This window comes from Thalassophryne amazonica, chromosome 2, assembly GCF_902500255.1.
Source record: "Thalassophryne amazonica chromosome 2, fThaAma1.1, whole genome shotgun sequence".
Classification (NCBI taxonomy): domain Eukaryota; kingdom Metazoa; phylum Chordata; class Actinopteri; order Batrachoidiformes; family Batrachoididae; genus Thalassophryne; species Thalassophryne amazonica.
Genome location: NC_047104.1, coordinates 67,837,778 through 67,853,094, shown reverse-complemented (window position 1 = coordinate 67,853,094; position 15,317 = coordinate 67,837,778). Strand labels below are relative to the sequence as shown.

Below are 15,317 nucleotides of genomic sequence, written 5' to 3'. Positions count from 1 at the left end.
ACCCCAGTGACCTTGACCTTTACTGAAATGATTGACCTCTGGCTGACCTTACCCAGGCAACTCTAGAAGTGTGTGCCACATTTGATACAAATTGTGTTGAAAATCAGATTCCTTAACTTTGACCTTTGCCAACAGTATTTTAACAGCAATTTTGGGGTCAGCCATCACTGGTTTGGTAGAAATCAGCAAAAGGACCAAGAAGGACAGGCAGATATGACTTTGACCCCAGTGATTGACTTGTGGCAATTGTGACCTTGCTGGGCAATTCCAGAGCCCACCTACATGTGTGTGCCAAATCCAGTGCAAAAGTGAACAGTTTAAATGTTGACCTTTGACCCCAGTGACCTTCACCCCAATGATTGACATTTGGTAAATTTTATGTCACCTATGCAATTTCAGGACTAACCTAAATAAATGTATGTGGCCATTAAGGGGCGGGGTAAAAACACATCATGATAACAACTGTTAGGTGTAATAACTTAAAATGGGAATATCAAATATTACTTATAAAAGCCATTTCTTAAAAAAATTAAAAGTGATCATTATATAGTCAAAAAAGAAAAAATAAATTCTTGCATGGATCTTGAGAACTGATTTTGGGTCATTTTGGGGTGCTGAATCCAAAGCTCACCTCAGATTTCCTCTATCACATCACTTTTTTCTTTTTTTTTTTGCAATCAGCATTTCTTCTATTGATGGATGATACAAAAGTTGCTCATTCACTCACAAGTTTGACACCACCACATGCACAAAAGCAGCTTCAAAAGCATAGTTTTTAAACCAGGTTCACGAAATGTGAACAAGAGCTGCAATATTGTTTATGGTGCCGAAGAGGAGTGTGAGACTACAGCTTTTGCTTCAATGTTTGATAGGAGAAATATGTTTTCATATCTCAAAAACTAACACTGGATTTGGATTCACAATGGATTTAGATTCAATGCCTGCAAATTACTCAAAATCCGTTGAAAAACTCCATGCAAGAAAAGTCGTGTAATCTGACGATTTTAATGGTGTCTTTTTCCCCTTTGTCTCTTGTAGACTGTCTTCAGAATTGTAGTTCTCGGCATTTGGGACTATATTGAGAACAAAGTTGAGGTTAGTACTGTTGTCCTGTGTTCACATGCTGGGTATGAATGCCCAGTTTTATTTATTTATTTCTTAGATATTTCAGTTTGGTTTTTTTTAATTCGGACACCAGTTCATATCTCCTTTACAAAATATCACATGAACATCGAAGACAGTGTATCTATAATAATTTTTAAATATACGGTAACAAACATTTGGACACAGGAGATCAAGTGTTTATCATTGACACTGATTTAGTATATTAATATTAAATGTGTTTTATTGATTCCTCATAATGACAACACTAAATGACTAAATGCACATATGTTAATGTATATTTGTCATTTCCCAAATTCCTATTTGTTGCAAACAAATCTTAAAAAGACAATAGTAAAACATGAATTAGTTCCTTCAAGTGTCTTAAATGTGAGGATTTTGTTTGAGCAATATATTTTCTAGTTGTCAAGACGTCACTCATTTTTTTGACAGTGGTAGAAATAAGGATTTTCAAGTCTGATGTGTCTAAACGTTTGACCATGACTGTAATTGTTACATAAATTACTCTGCAAAAATAAATAAATACTAAATAACTGGATAAATAATTAAAATAAAGCTGTTAATATTTATAATTGAGTAAATGGAGTGCTGAGTTGTAGCAACTGGTCCATCCTTAAAGTAACCATCTATCTGCCACAGCCAATGTGGGCAGGTCCTTGTCCTTCCTTGTCCTCTCCTTTGTTTCTTTAATTCAAAACAAAACAACAAAAAACCATTTGATTTTTGTTGTGTGTCGACAGTGATGTTCATGTGTCTGGGTCAAGAGACACATGGGAAGAACTTAGAGTCATGAGGTCAGTAGACAGAGGTGTTTGGGATACCAGTAACCTTTGCAGGAAAACAAAGGTCTAAGTCTTTAGGGACCTGGTGCTGCCTGTCTTACTGTATGGTTGTGAGACTTGGACAGTGATCTAATGCAATGACTGAATGTCTTTGGTACCAGGTCTCTTTGGAAGATCCTTGGGTACAGCTGGAATGACTTGATGTCAAACAAATGTTTATTTAGGGAGACTCAGGTGAGGACAATCATCTCCATTGGGAGGGAGCATCACCCTCGACATTGTTGTAGTTTCTCTGTGCATGATCCAGCACGTGGGTGCCCCAGTGTTGAAGAGCCCAGCAGCTGGAGAAGGCCCAGGAGATGCCCACATTTCATCTGGCTGTGGAAGATGGCTGGTTACTTTGGAGAGGTAGGGATGGACCGCTTGTCTGCCATCCAGGATCCAAGTCACTTCCATATTACAAGGATATGCTCCCACACCTGACCTAACCTTTGTTGGAACAGGAATATTTGGATTTTTCATTTTGTGTTTTCTGTTCATACAGTAATTTTTAAAAACAAAACATAAACCATACACTGCATTTTTACAGACCATGAGACTATGTGCAGAAGTGGAGGTACAAAATGTATTTTGTCTGTACTTTTTAAGTTCATGTTTGTATTTGTACAAACGCCCAGGTGTTTGATGGTGCTGTTATCGTGCTGTCTCTGGCCCCTATGGTGGCCTCCACGGTGGCCAACGGGCCCAGCAGCCCCTGGGATGCCATCAGCCTCATCATCACATTACGCATCTGGAGGGTGAAGAGGATCATTGACGGTGAGGCAAAACTGAAAACAAGATATCCATCTGTAGGGCCGATCTATTCTGTGGGGTACCTCAAGAGAATCCCCAAATATTTTATTCCTGAATAGTGTCACACCGGTGCATAAACATCAGTTATCCCTGAATGATCTCAGAAACCCCCATTTTCTCCATTATTATACAAACTATTCACTATTCAGAGAAATAAAGCTATTTAATTGTGATTCAGAGTAAATTGCTCCTCTGTTAGTTGTATTGATTGTTGGGGCCTGACTCAATCCAGAGAAGACACAATGAATGTAATGTAGTAGTTATTATGTTTGGCTCATCTGTGTGTTTCTAGGAATAAAAAGGTCATATTCCATCATATTCACCTTAAACTCTGTTTTCCTGCAGAGATGGAAATAACTTTACCTTCAAACACAGACCGCTCAAGGATGACATTACCATTTCCAAATTCAATGTTTTCAGCCTGTTTCCCACATTCTTTGCCTGATGTGGTGCTTTAGCGCCCCCAGCTGCTATGTTTGTGTATACACTGGGATCAGTCCTTGTCAAAAGTATGTCTAAATATCTTCAGAAATAAATGCAAATGACCAATTTTGTACAATCAAAATATTTAATTAACTTTCACCAGCTTTATTTATGTATTTGTCATTTTGTCCATTTTAAATTTTTTGTATTCTTGGCATATATTTTATTAAAAAAAATGTAATTAAATTAATTAATTTATTTAAACCAAAAAAGCTTAAAAAGAGACAATTGACTATCTTTTTTTAGCAAGCTATGCATGTACATTGTAATTGTGGAATTTAGCAATAAATTAAAGCAAGAGAAATAAAAGGAACAGCCATTAAAGCCAGAGGGCCACCCACCTTTCACTAAACTGACAAAATTTAGTTTCTCCTGAAATACAAACATTATAACGTAGGTTTATTTTAGAAATGCCTAGTAAAATTACAGTTCAGTTTAATCAAGAGAACATTTATCTGGAGGTAATTCCATAACAAATGTTTTCTTTACCTTTTTAATGCCTTTTGCAGGAGGACACGTGTGTGTGTGTGTGTGTGTGTGTGTGTGTGTGTGTGTGTGTGTGTGTGTGTGTGTGTGTGTGTGTGTGTGTGTGCGCGCGCGCGCATGAGCTTTTGAAAAGACTGGAAGTTACCTTGATATGATGTGTGACGCTGATGTCTGTGAAATGTCTTGTAAATCACTCCAGAGGTGTTATCAGATTTAAAAAAAAAAACAGCATTTTTAATTTCAGACGTGTTTATTTCTCACATAATTTGACATAATATGAGAAACATCTTACATTTACACAGAAACACTACGGTTTCATAGGGTTTTGTGGAATGTTGGAGGAGCCAGAGAGAGAGAGAGAGAGACCAGCCAGCACGCATCATTGTACCGCTCTACTCTGACTGGCTGCTACCATGTGCTTCCCATAAAGCTTTGCACAAGTCTGGGGAAGCCCTCACGTGATCTATGACATCACTGTCATAGACGTGTTTTGGTCTCTACCGTCGCTACTCTAAGTCGTTCAAGGCCATCTGTTCTTATGAAATTTGATCCTTCAGTGGAACTTTTTATTAACTTTTTCTCGACAACGTGGATTTTGATCGTATTGGTGATGTCATATTATGAATCCCCTATGTAAATGCTAATAGATAAAATGATGGTGGTGCCAGTGAACATTCTTTTAAGGCGCTCAGTGGTCCTCTACTTTTAAGCAACAGCTTTAAGATGTGAGTGTGTGAAATTTGATAAGGTTGTTGAACACCGTCACAGGACAAAAGCATGTTTGCGTTAGTGTACCAACACTGTATGAACCTTCCTGTCAAATAGGACAGCAGATAAACAAGTGGACTACAGTGAGACTAATCTGTGCTCACTGTGTTTAAAAAAAAAAAAAAAAAAAAAAAATGGCCTTCTCTAAGCATGTGTGTTCATCCAGAGTGAACAACTAGAAAATATGCAGAAAGTCAAGATGTATTTATTGTAAACAGATGCATTAATGCTGATTGACCACAGCATTAAGGTCGTTTTCTGAACGTGTGTCTTCACTCCTTTTTTTCCAGCCTATGTGTTAGAAGTCAAAGTTGAGATGGAGTTGGAGCTTCAGCAATGTGAGAAGACGAAGGCTGTGAGGGAGGAACAGCTGGAGCGTCTTACTCAGATCTGCCAGGAACAGGCCGTGAGTAGGAAGACATCATCTATTGATTCTTACCGCCGCCGGCGTCCACGCGTGTGTCACACTGATAAATGTTGTCATCTGTTGTCACACACATAAACACAAACAGCTGACCACAGCCTCCACTTAAAGCCTCAGTCCCACCCATCGATTTCTATTTACTCACGAGATGGAGGACCGCGGCGAGCCGCTCATTCACTGGCTGTTGCCAGAACGCTGCCATCTTGGTTAGCGTCTGACAACCAGACATAAATAGAAATCATTGTGGCCATGATCAATGTTTTCAAGAGAGTTTCACCATAAATCTGCATTTTCCGTGCTATTACTGTGCTGTTACATTTATTCAAACTCAGGCCCACATTTGTACAGCCAGTATTTGTAAAAACAAAACACAGAAGAGGATCAGACTATTTATATAATAGAGTTGAATTTGTTAGCCCCAGTCCAGATAGAAAATAACACCATCAGTTTGTCAAACACACTATGTCTGCCACAACACCAGATACTTGTCTGATCCTTAATTAATGTCATTATGAAGTTAAGTTAAAGATGGGAAATAATCAGGGGTGAAAGTAAGAGCTTTCTGCGCTCGCATCATATTAAAGATATTAATATTAAAGACGGCTCTTAACCCACCTGTGGTGCCGCTTTTACGGAGAGCTCCTCCACGAAAATACCAAATAAAATAAATAAAATGAAACCGTCACGACTACCAGGGTGAAAGTAAGATTATTCAATAATTTCTGGACCAAGTTGAAAGAAATTTGAAAACACGTCACTGGAATATGGAGTATATCATAGAGAAATTAATCTCATTCATGTATATTATTATATTAGTAGAATAAAAAAATGTCAGAGACTGTCATGTGACCCACCAAATTGAGATAAAAACATTTCCATTCATTGTATTTGCTCTTACAGAAAATCTCAGGATGGAAAACCTGATGTGAAGAAAAAACCTGAGGCGAATTAAAAAGTGATGAATTGAGTCTTATGAAAGTGAGACTTCTAATTGAATTGCTAACAAATGGTGCAATATTTATCACAACAAAGCATTCAGGCAGTAAAACTGAAGTCACTACTTTACACAATACAGATTGACACAAAAAAATTATTTTCTAACCTTTATTCAGCAATTTTAGTCATTTACCCACATCATTTATATTACATACGGAAAAGTATCCGACCTTTTTATTTTTTGCAAAAAACATATGGATTTGAATCATGTGTGATTGCATCAGCCAAGCTTGAACCTTCGTGCGCATGCGTGAGTTTTTTCACGCCTGTCGGTTGCGTCATTCGCCTGTGAGCAGGCTTTGTGTGAGCAGTGGTCAAATTTTTCCAGAAAAAAATTCCTCTGCTCCTCTTTCCATGACAAAAACTCCTGTAACAGTGAAATGTGCCGTTCATTTCCACACTGGACGCTGTGTTGATCTGGGACATCGTCTGACTTCCACAGGAATTGCGGAAGACGTGGACATCTGCACTTTTTCGGCACATTGAGACAGACGTGCGGAGGAATTCCGCGCATCGCGGTGGAGCCGTATGGCGCAAAGCAACGCCGTGATGCAGCCTCACAGGACATGTTCTGGCATGTCCAGCTCATGCACAATTTCTCGGATAGTCACACGACTGAAAAGCCACCGAAAGCCATCTGAAAGCCGTCCTGTGAGACCAACACGGAGGTGCTTTTGTCCTGCACCATGAGCGGCACGGTGGCGCATCCCTCCGCTTCTCTTTCCATGACAAAAACTCCTGTAACAGTGGAATGTGCCAAAAAAGTGCTGATGTCCACGTCTTCTGCCATTTTTGTGGAAATCAGATGACGTCCCGGATCAACAAAGCCTTCACGTTGGAAATGATCTGGTTGTTTCAGCGGGGTTTCAGCCTGTCGATCGGCGCTCGGACTGCGCCGTGCTCTCAGACGCTGTGGGCAGTCTTTAAACCGGCTGGAGCACTCCTTAATCTGTGTAATCCCCATAAAATCGTCCCTGAAAGCCATCTGAATTTTCCGAATGGTGTCCACCTGGAGGTCTCTCACAGTTTCTGGAAAAATTTGATGCAACAAAGCTCCAAATCGTTCAGACATTTATTCGCAATAAAAAATAGATGAGAGGGGTGGACCAGTGATCACACAAAGCCTGCTCACAGGCGAATGATGCAACCGACAGGCGTGAAAAAACTCATGCATGCGCACGAAGGTTCAAGCTTGGCTGATGCAATCACACGTGATTCAAATCCATATGGTTTTTGCAAAAAACAAAAAGGTCAGCTAGTTTTCTAACAGACCACGTATAATACACTTATGAAAGCTCACTCCACAATTTATTATTATTATTGATTTTTTTATTTATTTAACCTTTATTTAACCAGCTGATACTCCTTTGTCAGCTTGTCGCAGCATCTGAACGCTGCACAAAACAGTATTTTCAGATCTCTTTAACCCAAATGTAATTCGGCAGTTTATGTAAGTCGATTTTCCATTTTACGGACAATAAAGTTTTATCTTATCTGATCTATTTCTATTTAATCTGATGCCTGACGATGCATAATAATGCTAAGAAAGATGGAGGCTGCTGGCAACAGCTCACAGGTTGCATCCGCCATCGAGAGGATTAAATAGAAATCAACGGTCCCACCGAATAATAAGCCATGAATAATGAGCCACACATGGGTGTGTCAGCGATTATTCGAAGAATGACCCACGTTTTAAGTTATCACGTATCCACTACTAAGGCAACTCTAAGTGCCTCTCCGTACCTCACATGTGCCACGTATCAGCCTTTAGTGAGCCATGACCAACCTGTCATTTGGCTTGTGTCGCCGCATATGATCTACATCAAACCACATATGATCCATGTAGCGCCATGTAACGTGACATTGGTGCACTTTTAGGCATGGGTTTGGATCAAACCTCTGGCCCTCCCACATTTGGTCCCTTTTAAAGTGTGGGTTTATAATTCACAGCATCCATTCAAGATGTCACATTTTTTAAACACAGTCAAAAAGAGATGCTCCTGCACAGTCTGGCCGGTGTCCGCATCCGTGCGCTAGGCTGCATTTCACCTGTGTTCCAGAGTTATTAAATGAAGCAGTTCTGTGTGTTCACTCAGCTCTCTGTGGCCAAAAAAATAAATAAATAAATAAAGACACCACAATGAGGTGGCCACTTTAATTATACACACCTGCAACTGTGTGGATCGATCACTTCCCCCCCAAAAAAACAAACACAACACAACCCATCCATAACCAGACCAGCTAGAACCGAACCACGGGTTCCTGGACAGTCGCCTCTGCGCTTCTCGCTGGCTTTATTTCTTCCGCGGCTTACAGTCATTTTGGACACCATGATCCATCTTTTCACTTTGTGTTCGTCTATTATTGTCTGCAGAATCGCTCTTTTGCACGCTGGCGTTCTGCATAAATGCTCGTCTTGAGTGCGAATCATTGCATCAGCACACACACAGCGGAGTTTATCTGATCCATTGTAATATGATGTTAATTCTATCATAAACATACTTATATGTATGTACTTATATGCTTATAAAGAAGGAATGAACATGCAACTATTTTACCAAGCTATTACAATAAAAGCAGCACAAATAATTTTACCTTTTAGGCTGTTCCAAATATGTTCTCCACCTCAGCACACGGAGAGAGAGAGAGAGAGAGAGAGAGAGAGAGAGAGAGATGCAAATGAAATGTCCTCTGTGATTCCAGAAGTGATTAGAAGTGTTTTCAACATCCAACCTCTGTCAGAAGATGATTAATTGGCTACAAAATAATTATTTTATATACAGCATCTGGCGCACAAAGCAGATGGAATTGTAGTGCGCGAGAGGACGGAGCCAAAATAGCCTGTCCAAAATAGCCTGCCCTGTCCTTGTAGCCACCAGGTGCTGGGATAATGGGCTTTTAACAGCCTCGTTCTCGCCACAAACATTCCTCTAAAATCCTCGTTTGTCCTCGTACTCCCTCGTACACAAACTGCCCCATGCTGTTATTGCTAAATTTTGAACTTTTTGAAATTAACGCCACGCTCAGAGATGAGCCTCGTTAGCTGAATATTCTGCCTCTCAGAGCCACTGTTCTCCCACGTTTGTTGAATAACTGGACTTGTACCAAAAAAAAAAAAAACATGCTACATGGCTCATTATTCATCCTTCATTATTCGGTGGGACAACATGAAGCAAGAAACTGTAGTTGAGCTCAGAAATAATTGGACATTGAAACTTTTTTGATTGTTGTTGTATCTCTGTACATCACCACAGTGGAGTGCTTGTAGTGTGGTCTGTTGGCTTTAATTCAACGAGTTTAACAAAAATATTACATTAACGATTTAGGAATAATGGCCATTTGTATGCATAATGTCTCTACTTGTAGAGAAAAGTAAAATGTTCCCAAACAACAAATGCAGCTGAACTCTGATCAGCACACGAGACTGTCATTTGATATACCACCAGAAGAGGGCAGTAGTACCTTGCAAACAGTGCAGTATTTGCATTATTTCAGGAGAACTCCTCACATAATCGTCCAAAATACACACTTTGACACATAGTGTGTTCCATTCAGCAGGCTGCACACTAATACATATTTATCAAATCATGATGGAGAGAAAAAAAGTATTTAATGAATGTTCACCATGACTAGCTGTATTAAGTATATTATTGTGATAATTGTGATTATAATTTATTCTTTATATCTCATATTAATTAAACTACTGTATGTAGAAATTGTGTAGAAATGACATAACTCACTCCAGTCTAAACTTATTGGAAATTCTAAACAAAAGTCAAAAGGTGCAGTCATAGGAAGATGTGCATCAAGGAAAAAATACCATGTAGGCTTTTGCTGTTTTTTTTTTAACTGTATTAACAGACCTTTTGTGAATTTTATTCACAGACCTTTAGTTTTTGGACTGACTTTATTCATCTTTCCTGACACAACATCTTATGACAACAACACAATAAAATGTAACTTCACAAAAACAAAAAAACTAAACAGAATATTAAACAGGGAAGTGAAACAAGCGGGTGGAATTGTGTGACTTTATGATGATTTAATGCATTTGTTTCAAGTGATCTCATTGATACACAACGTACAGTCTGTTCTGACACCACACAAATGGGTTAAAAATTGTGGACAGTATGTGTGCATTTACTGCCACATACTATGCCATTTATAATTAAGATATACCCTAGAATAACTGTAAATAAAAAAAACAACGAACAAAACCTGGTAACCCTGCCAAAAATATAACAGAAACAAAATAATATAACAGAAAATAATTATCATATAAAACATTGTCATGTTATTTTACATGAGACATGTAAAGTCAGTCTATTTTTGTGATTTTATTTTACCATTTTATTTTTATTTTTATTTTAGTTTTTTATTTTACATTTTACTAAATGTGCCAGCTATTCAGCAAACCCTGTCCTCTGAACTTGAGTCGGTTATAGAGTGGGTAATTGACAACAAACTGTCTCTCCATCTTGGTAAAACAGAATCGATCCTGTTCGGATCCAAAAAACGACTCCTGGTAAATGATACTGTTGATGTGTCACGTGCTGGCAACAAAATTGTCAGTAAATCCTTTGTGTAGTACATTGGTCTGGACTTAGCTGATAAAGTGATCAGCAAATCCAATGCAAAATTCAAGTTCTTATATAGACAGGCCAAAGATTAGGATCAACATACAAAAAACTTCTTACGTCAGCCCTAATACAGTGTCATATGGATTATGCCAGTTTTGCTTGGCATGATGGCCTGACCAAGCATAACCAGGGGAGGTTACAGATTATGCAGAACAAAATTATACGTTTTCTCCTCTCTGCTCATCCTCGGACCCATATAGGTCCAGCTGAATTCATACAGGTCGATATGTTGCCATTGGAGCTTAGAGTTCAACAGTTATAACTTAATCATATGTTTAACATCATAAATAACCAAACCCCCCATTATCTGTCCTCTTCTTTCAATTTCACTGCCGACCAAGATAACATGAACACACGGTCCACCAACTTGTCTCTAGTCATTCCCCATGTTAAATCATTTGGTGCTTCCCGTTTTATGTACACCGGTGCGAAGCTTTTTAACTGTCTACCGAGTCAAATCAGAGTCTGTGATTCAAAGTCCTTATTCAAAAACAGGGTTAAACACTTTTTACGAGTATTTTGCAAAATGTCCCAACTACAAATAGTCAAATTATTTATTATTAAATTAATTGTGTTTTGTTTGTTGGACCTTCCTACGGTCACGTTTGCTTTTGTTTGCTTGTCATGTTGATGTGTGTTTTATTTCCTGTTGGGCCACAATGGAAACAAGTTATGCTTTTTTGTGTTACCCTGTATATTTATGTATCCATGTTTATTTAATACATTTTTATACTGTATTATCTTACAGATGTTTACATTTTATACGAATAAAAATCAGTCAATCAATATTCATATTAATGTATTTTTAAATTACACAGAAAGTCTGCAAAATAAGTAGAAAACAAACCTGCAGAATTACATTTATTTTAAAATGTATGATTCTTAAAAAAAAATAACAGCATTGCTGATGAACTCTTAATATTACTCATCTTCTTCTTTCTGTCTTTTCACTTTTGCATCCCGTCCTCCTTTGGCTCTCCTCTTGTTTTCCCTGTTGGTTCACACATTTCCCTCCTCCTTTTCTCACCTTTTCTCTATGTATACACACACGTACACACACACACACTCATTTTTTTCCAGTTTGAGATCCGGCAGCTGAGGGCCCATCTGGCCCAGCAGGACTTGGACCTTGCAGTGGAGCGTGAAGCAGCCATGCAGATCCACCACGTGTGGGGCAAACAGGACAGGAGTTTTCAGGTAGTGGAAGGCGTGACTCCTGGAGAGTCTGATGATGAGGGTGGGCAGAGGAGCTCCAGGGAATCTCGTCCTGTTGCAGGTACAGAATAAGTTCTCCATCTGACTGGGAAAGGGCTCAAGCTGGGCTGGTCACACTGGAAATGTTACTGCTGCTCCATGATAAATGTAACACTTGTAATATTAATCATGCAGGGTTCTCACCAGGATGTTTTCACAGCATAGGGGGAACTTAGCAGGGCATAGCCTTGTACCTGCAACAAACATTGCAGGTACAAGTATTGTAGGAGGGTCTGTCCCCCCCCCCCCCCCCCCCCCCCAAGAAAATGTTTAAATTTTTAACCCTTTGAAACACTATTTCACTATTTCCATTTTGAGGGCCACTTTGTGTTGCTAACTGCAACCTTAAGTAAGGAAAAGCCCCCCTATGCTGGTTAAATCACAGCACAGAGCACCAAATAACAGCATAGGGGCCCCTATGCTTAACTGTGCTGGCGAAAACCCTGTCATGGACTTTATTTTGGCACTAGAGAAACATTAGTGTAATGTGATGAGGGTCAATAATTCAAAATCTTTTATTTATTTGCACTGCTAAATGATATTAATAGAGTTAAAGTAAAATATGCAGGAGAGGTAAGAAGCCATGGGTCTGAGGAAATAAACATTTCCACAACACCCTGATGATTGAATTATTCCACAGGTCACAAAAATTACAAAGATTTCTTAACAATTTATTAATTAAAAATGAAATATTTTCCAATATTCTCCTCGAAATCTCAATGAATACTGACCTGTGATTATCCATATTCCAGACAAATGTAAATCACTTGATTGCTAAGTAGAATAAATGTGAATATCAGAAATATTAGTCATAAATTACTGTTAATTTACCACCCCCAAACTAAGTCTAATAAACAAAAAACATGCACTGAAAAAATGTGGAGTGAAATTTACTGAAAATGAGCTTGGCAAGAATTTTCCCACAAGAATTCTTAGTAAAATTATCAGGATGTTTTTTCTTATTTTTGTTTGTAAATGTTTCTCACTTTAGTGTGTCATAAAAGACTAGAGCACCACGCTGGTAGAGCTCAACCCTCCATCAAAACTACTTTCCAATTCCACAAAATTTTACCTTGGAAACATTTTCAAGGTCAATGTCCTGTTGGAAGTGACTTTTCATAAGGGCCCCTTCACACATAATACGAATATGTACAAATCAGGGTGAATCATGACGAAACAGCTTGTATGAGCGAATCACGAAAAGATCGAGCTGACATTGGGAGGGACACGTGGTCAGGCAGGCATGAACGATCCTGCTGCAATGTGCACGAAACTGTCGTAGCAGGAACACAGTGCCAGCAGCTGAAGCATGTGTAACCACATCGCACAGCTGCTGTGGAAAAAAAAAATACATGCCACCCACGGGATTTGAACCTGCAATTTACAAAAGCTCTGATTGCCAGCCATAAACTTTACCACTGAGCTATCATCACTGTTCCAATGCCTGAAATCAACAAGGAGATAATAGTATTAAGAAAAAACACATACCATTAAAACAACACTGCAAGTATGATCCGTCTGTTCCTCTGTAGATGACCCATGGTCACAGACATACAGTCATGAAATGACGTGAATAAAGCAGTGCACTCTTATCATGTCCACATCTACTCGCCTGGTGTGTCCAGCCAGCCCCACACGCATGTCCGGCCCGACACGAGTGTCCGGTGCGACATGCGTGTCCTGTGTCCTGTGGTAGGACAGACACCGTGTCATGTGGAACAGAGCTCACATGGGTGACGTGACATTCAGATCGCTCACTGCATGTTATGATCTGATGGTCCGTTTCACCTGGGGCAGCCTGTCAATGTGCACGCGTGCGCTCGCTGCAGCCCGTCACAACAGCAATAGTTGTTTTTATCTATGTCCACGTGAGGACAGCAAGCAGACACACACACATAACAATGGACAGTTGTAAGTTCATGTCTGTCCAAACACGGTATGTGTTGCCCAGCCCTGACATCCAGAACCAGAGATCTCAACAGCTGCTGCAGTTGGTGGACACGCCCCCTATCAGTTCAGCACACAGACCAACGTGTCACTGTGTTATGTGTTCATTTCTTTTGAGTTATTTTTACTGCTATTTAGTTATCCCTCCATCTGCAACACATCCACCACATGTGTTGCGGATGGGGTGGTGGGGTGTGGTGGGGTGAACGCTACACATATGCGATTCACATGCACGGCATATGTGTTGCGTGGGGAGCTGACACTCTGGTACGCCACGTTTGTTGCTGTTTTGCAATGCCACAGTCGTGAGGGCACTTAGACAAATTTCACATCCAGCTCGAAAGTGATCGTCTGCTCACTATTTTTGTGCTGACAGCATGAATGGCCACACATTTTCTAAGTGCCAAGCAAGCTGTGTTAGATGTTCGTGTGTGTCACCTAGAATTTAGCTGACATCTGCCACGAGGGGGATCAAATGGGCTCTCACAGGGCACAGTCTGTCTTTCAGCCGCTGGTGTGCGTGAATAGTTGCAGCAACCATCCCACATAACGCTGTCAAATAGGAACAAAATTTGATCTTTTTTGACAGAGTTTTGAATTTTTTAAAAATTTGTTCAATGTTAAAGGTAGTGATTTTTCCAATTTTCCAAGATTTTTCTGGACTTCGACCTTTCACTTACTGTATGACTTGGAAAACTGAATCAGTTCTTGCCTATCAGAATATGAACCTTAAGTAAAAACCTTATAACAATATATGAACAACTGTGGGCTCCAGGCTGTTCACAAACAAACAGAGAAACAAACAAACAAACAGGGGCAAAAACCTAAAAATGTGGTTTCTCATCTTAGAACAGATTCTACAAACACTGTACTGTGATGCCTCACATTCACTTCCATCGTCTCCTTTATATTAATCAACGTGACATTTATGTATACTCATGGGCATTGAATCACCATCTCTTCCAGTTCATGTGTAAGTAGTTCTGACATCTGAGTCACAGTGTGTTTACCACAACAAATTAGAGTTTTCCAAAAATACTCCAGTTTTGCCAATACACGTTTATACTTTTCAGGTCCTGGTTGAATTCAGATGACTGCAGCTCAGGTGACAGTCAGTTATCCATTAGCTTAAGGGTTAATGGTTTGGTTCCCACTTGAGTGTCCACATTTCCTTGAGCAAGGCAGTAGAGGAGAATAAAAGTCCTGGGATGTGAGGCATCACCATACAGAGAATCTGTTTCTAGACAAGTTGACATACCTCTACATAGGCACTTTAAAAAACTTAATTTTATTAAATCTGACACAGCTTTGAAGTCAGATTTATTAATGACAAGATCCAGAGCATTTGCTGAGAATATCTGTGTGGAAATTGTACAAATCTTTTGATCATATCGGTGGCAGAAGATTGTAAATCTTTTATTTGAATACCAGAGAACAAAATTACAGTGGTGTCAAAGAAAAACCTTTCTTAACTTAAATGGCTTTAAGTATATTATTTATAGAATGAAAAACAAACGTTTTTAGTATTTGTTAAAATTGCTACTTACACAAACAAACAGTTTT

At 39.3% G+C, this 15,317-nt stretch overlaps 1 protein-coding gene across 2 annotated transcripts in view; it reads left to right on the top strand.

Annotated features, from left to right (window-relative positions):
* LOC117525332 (transmembrane protein 266-like) overlaps positions 1-15,317 on the top strand; it is a 300,763-nt gene that overhangs the window by 259,259 nt on the left and 26,187 nt on the right. For both annotated transcript variants that reach the window (XM_034187181.1, XM_034187174.1), the window contains exons 6-9: positions 1,039-1,095; positions 2,582-2,720; positions 4,784-4,899; positions 11,634-11,829. In XM_034187181.1, the coding sequence (XP_034043072.1) occupies positions 1,039-1,095; positions 2,582-2,720; positions 4,784-4,899; positions 11,634-11,829 (508 nt within the window). The remainder of the gene's footprint in view (positions 1-1,038; positions 1,096-2,581; positions 2,721-4,783; positions 4,900-11,633; positions 11,830-15,317) is intronic.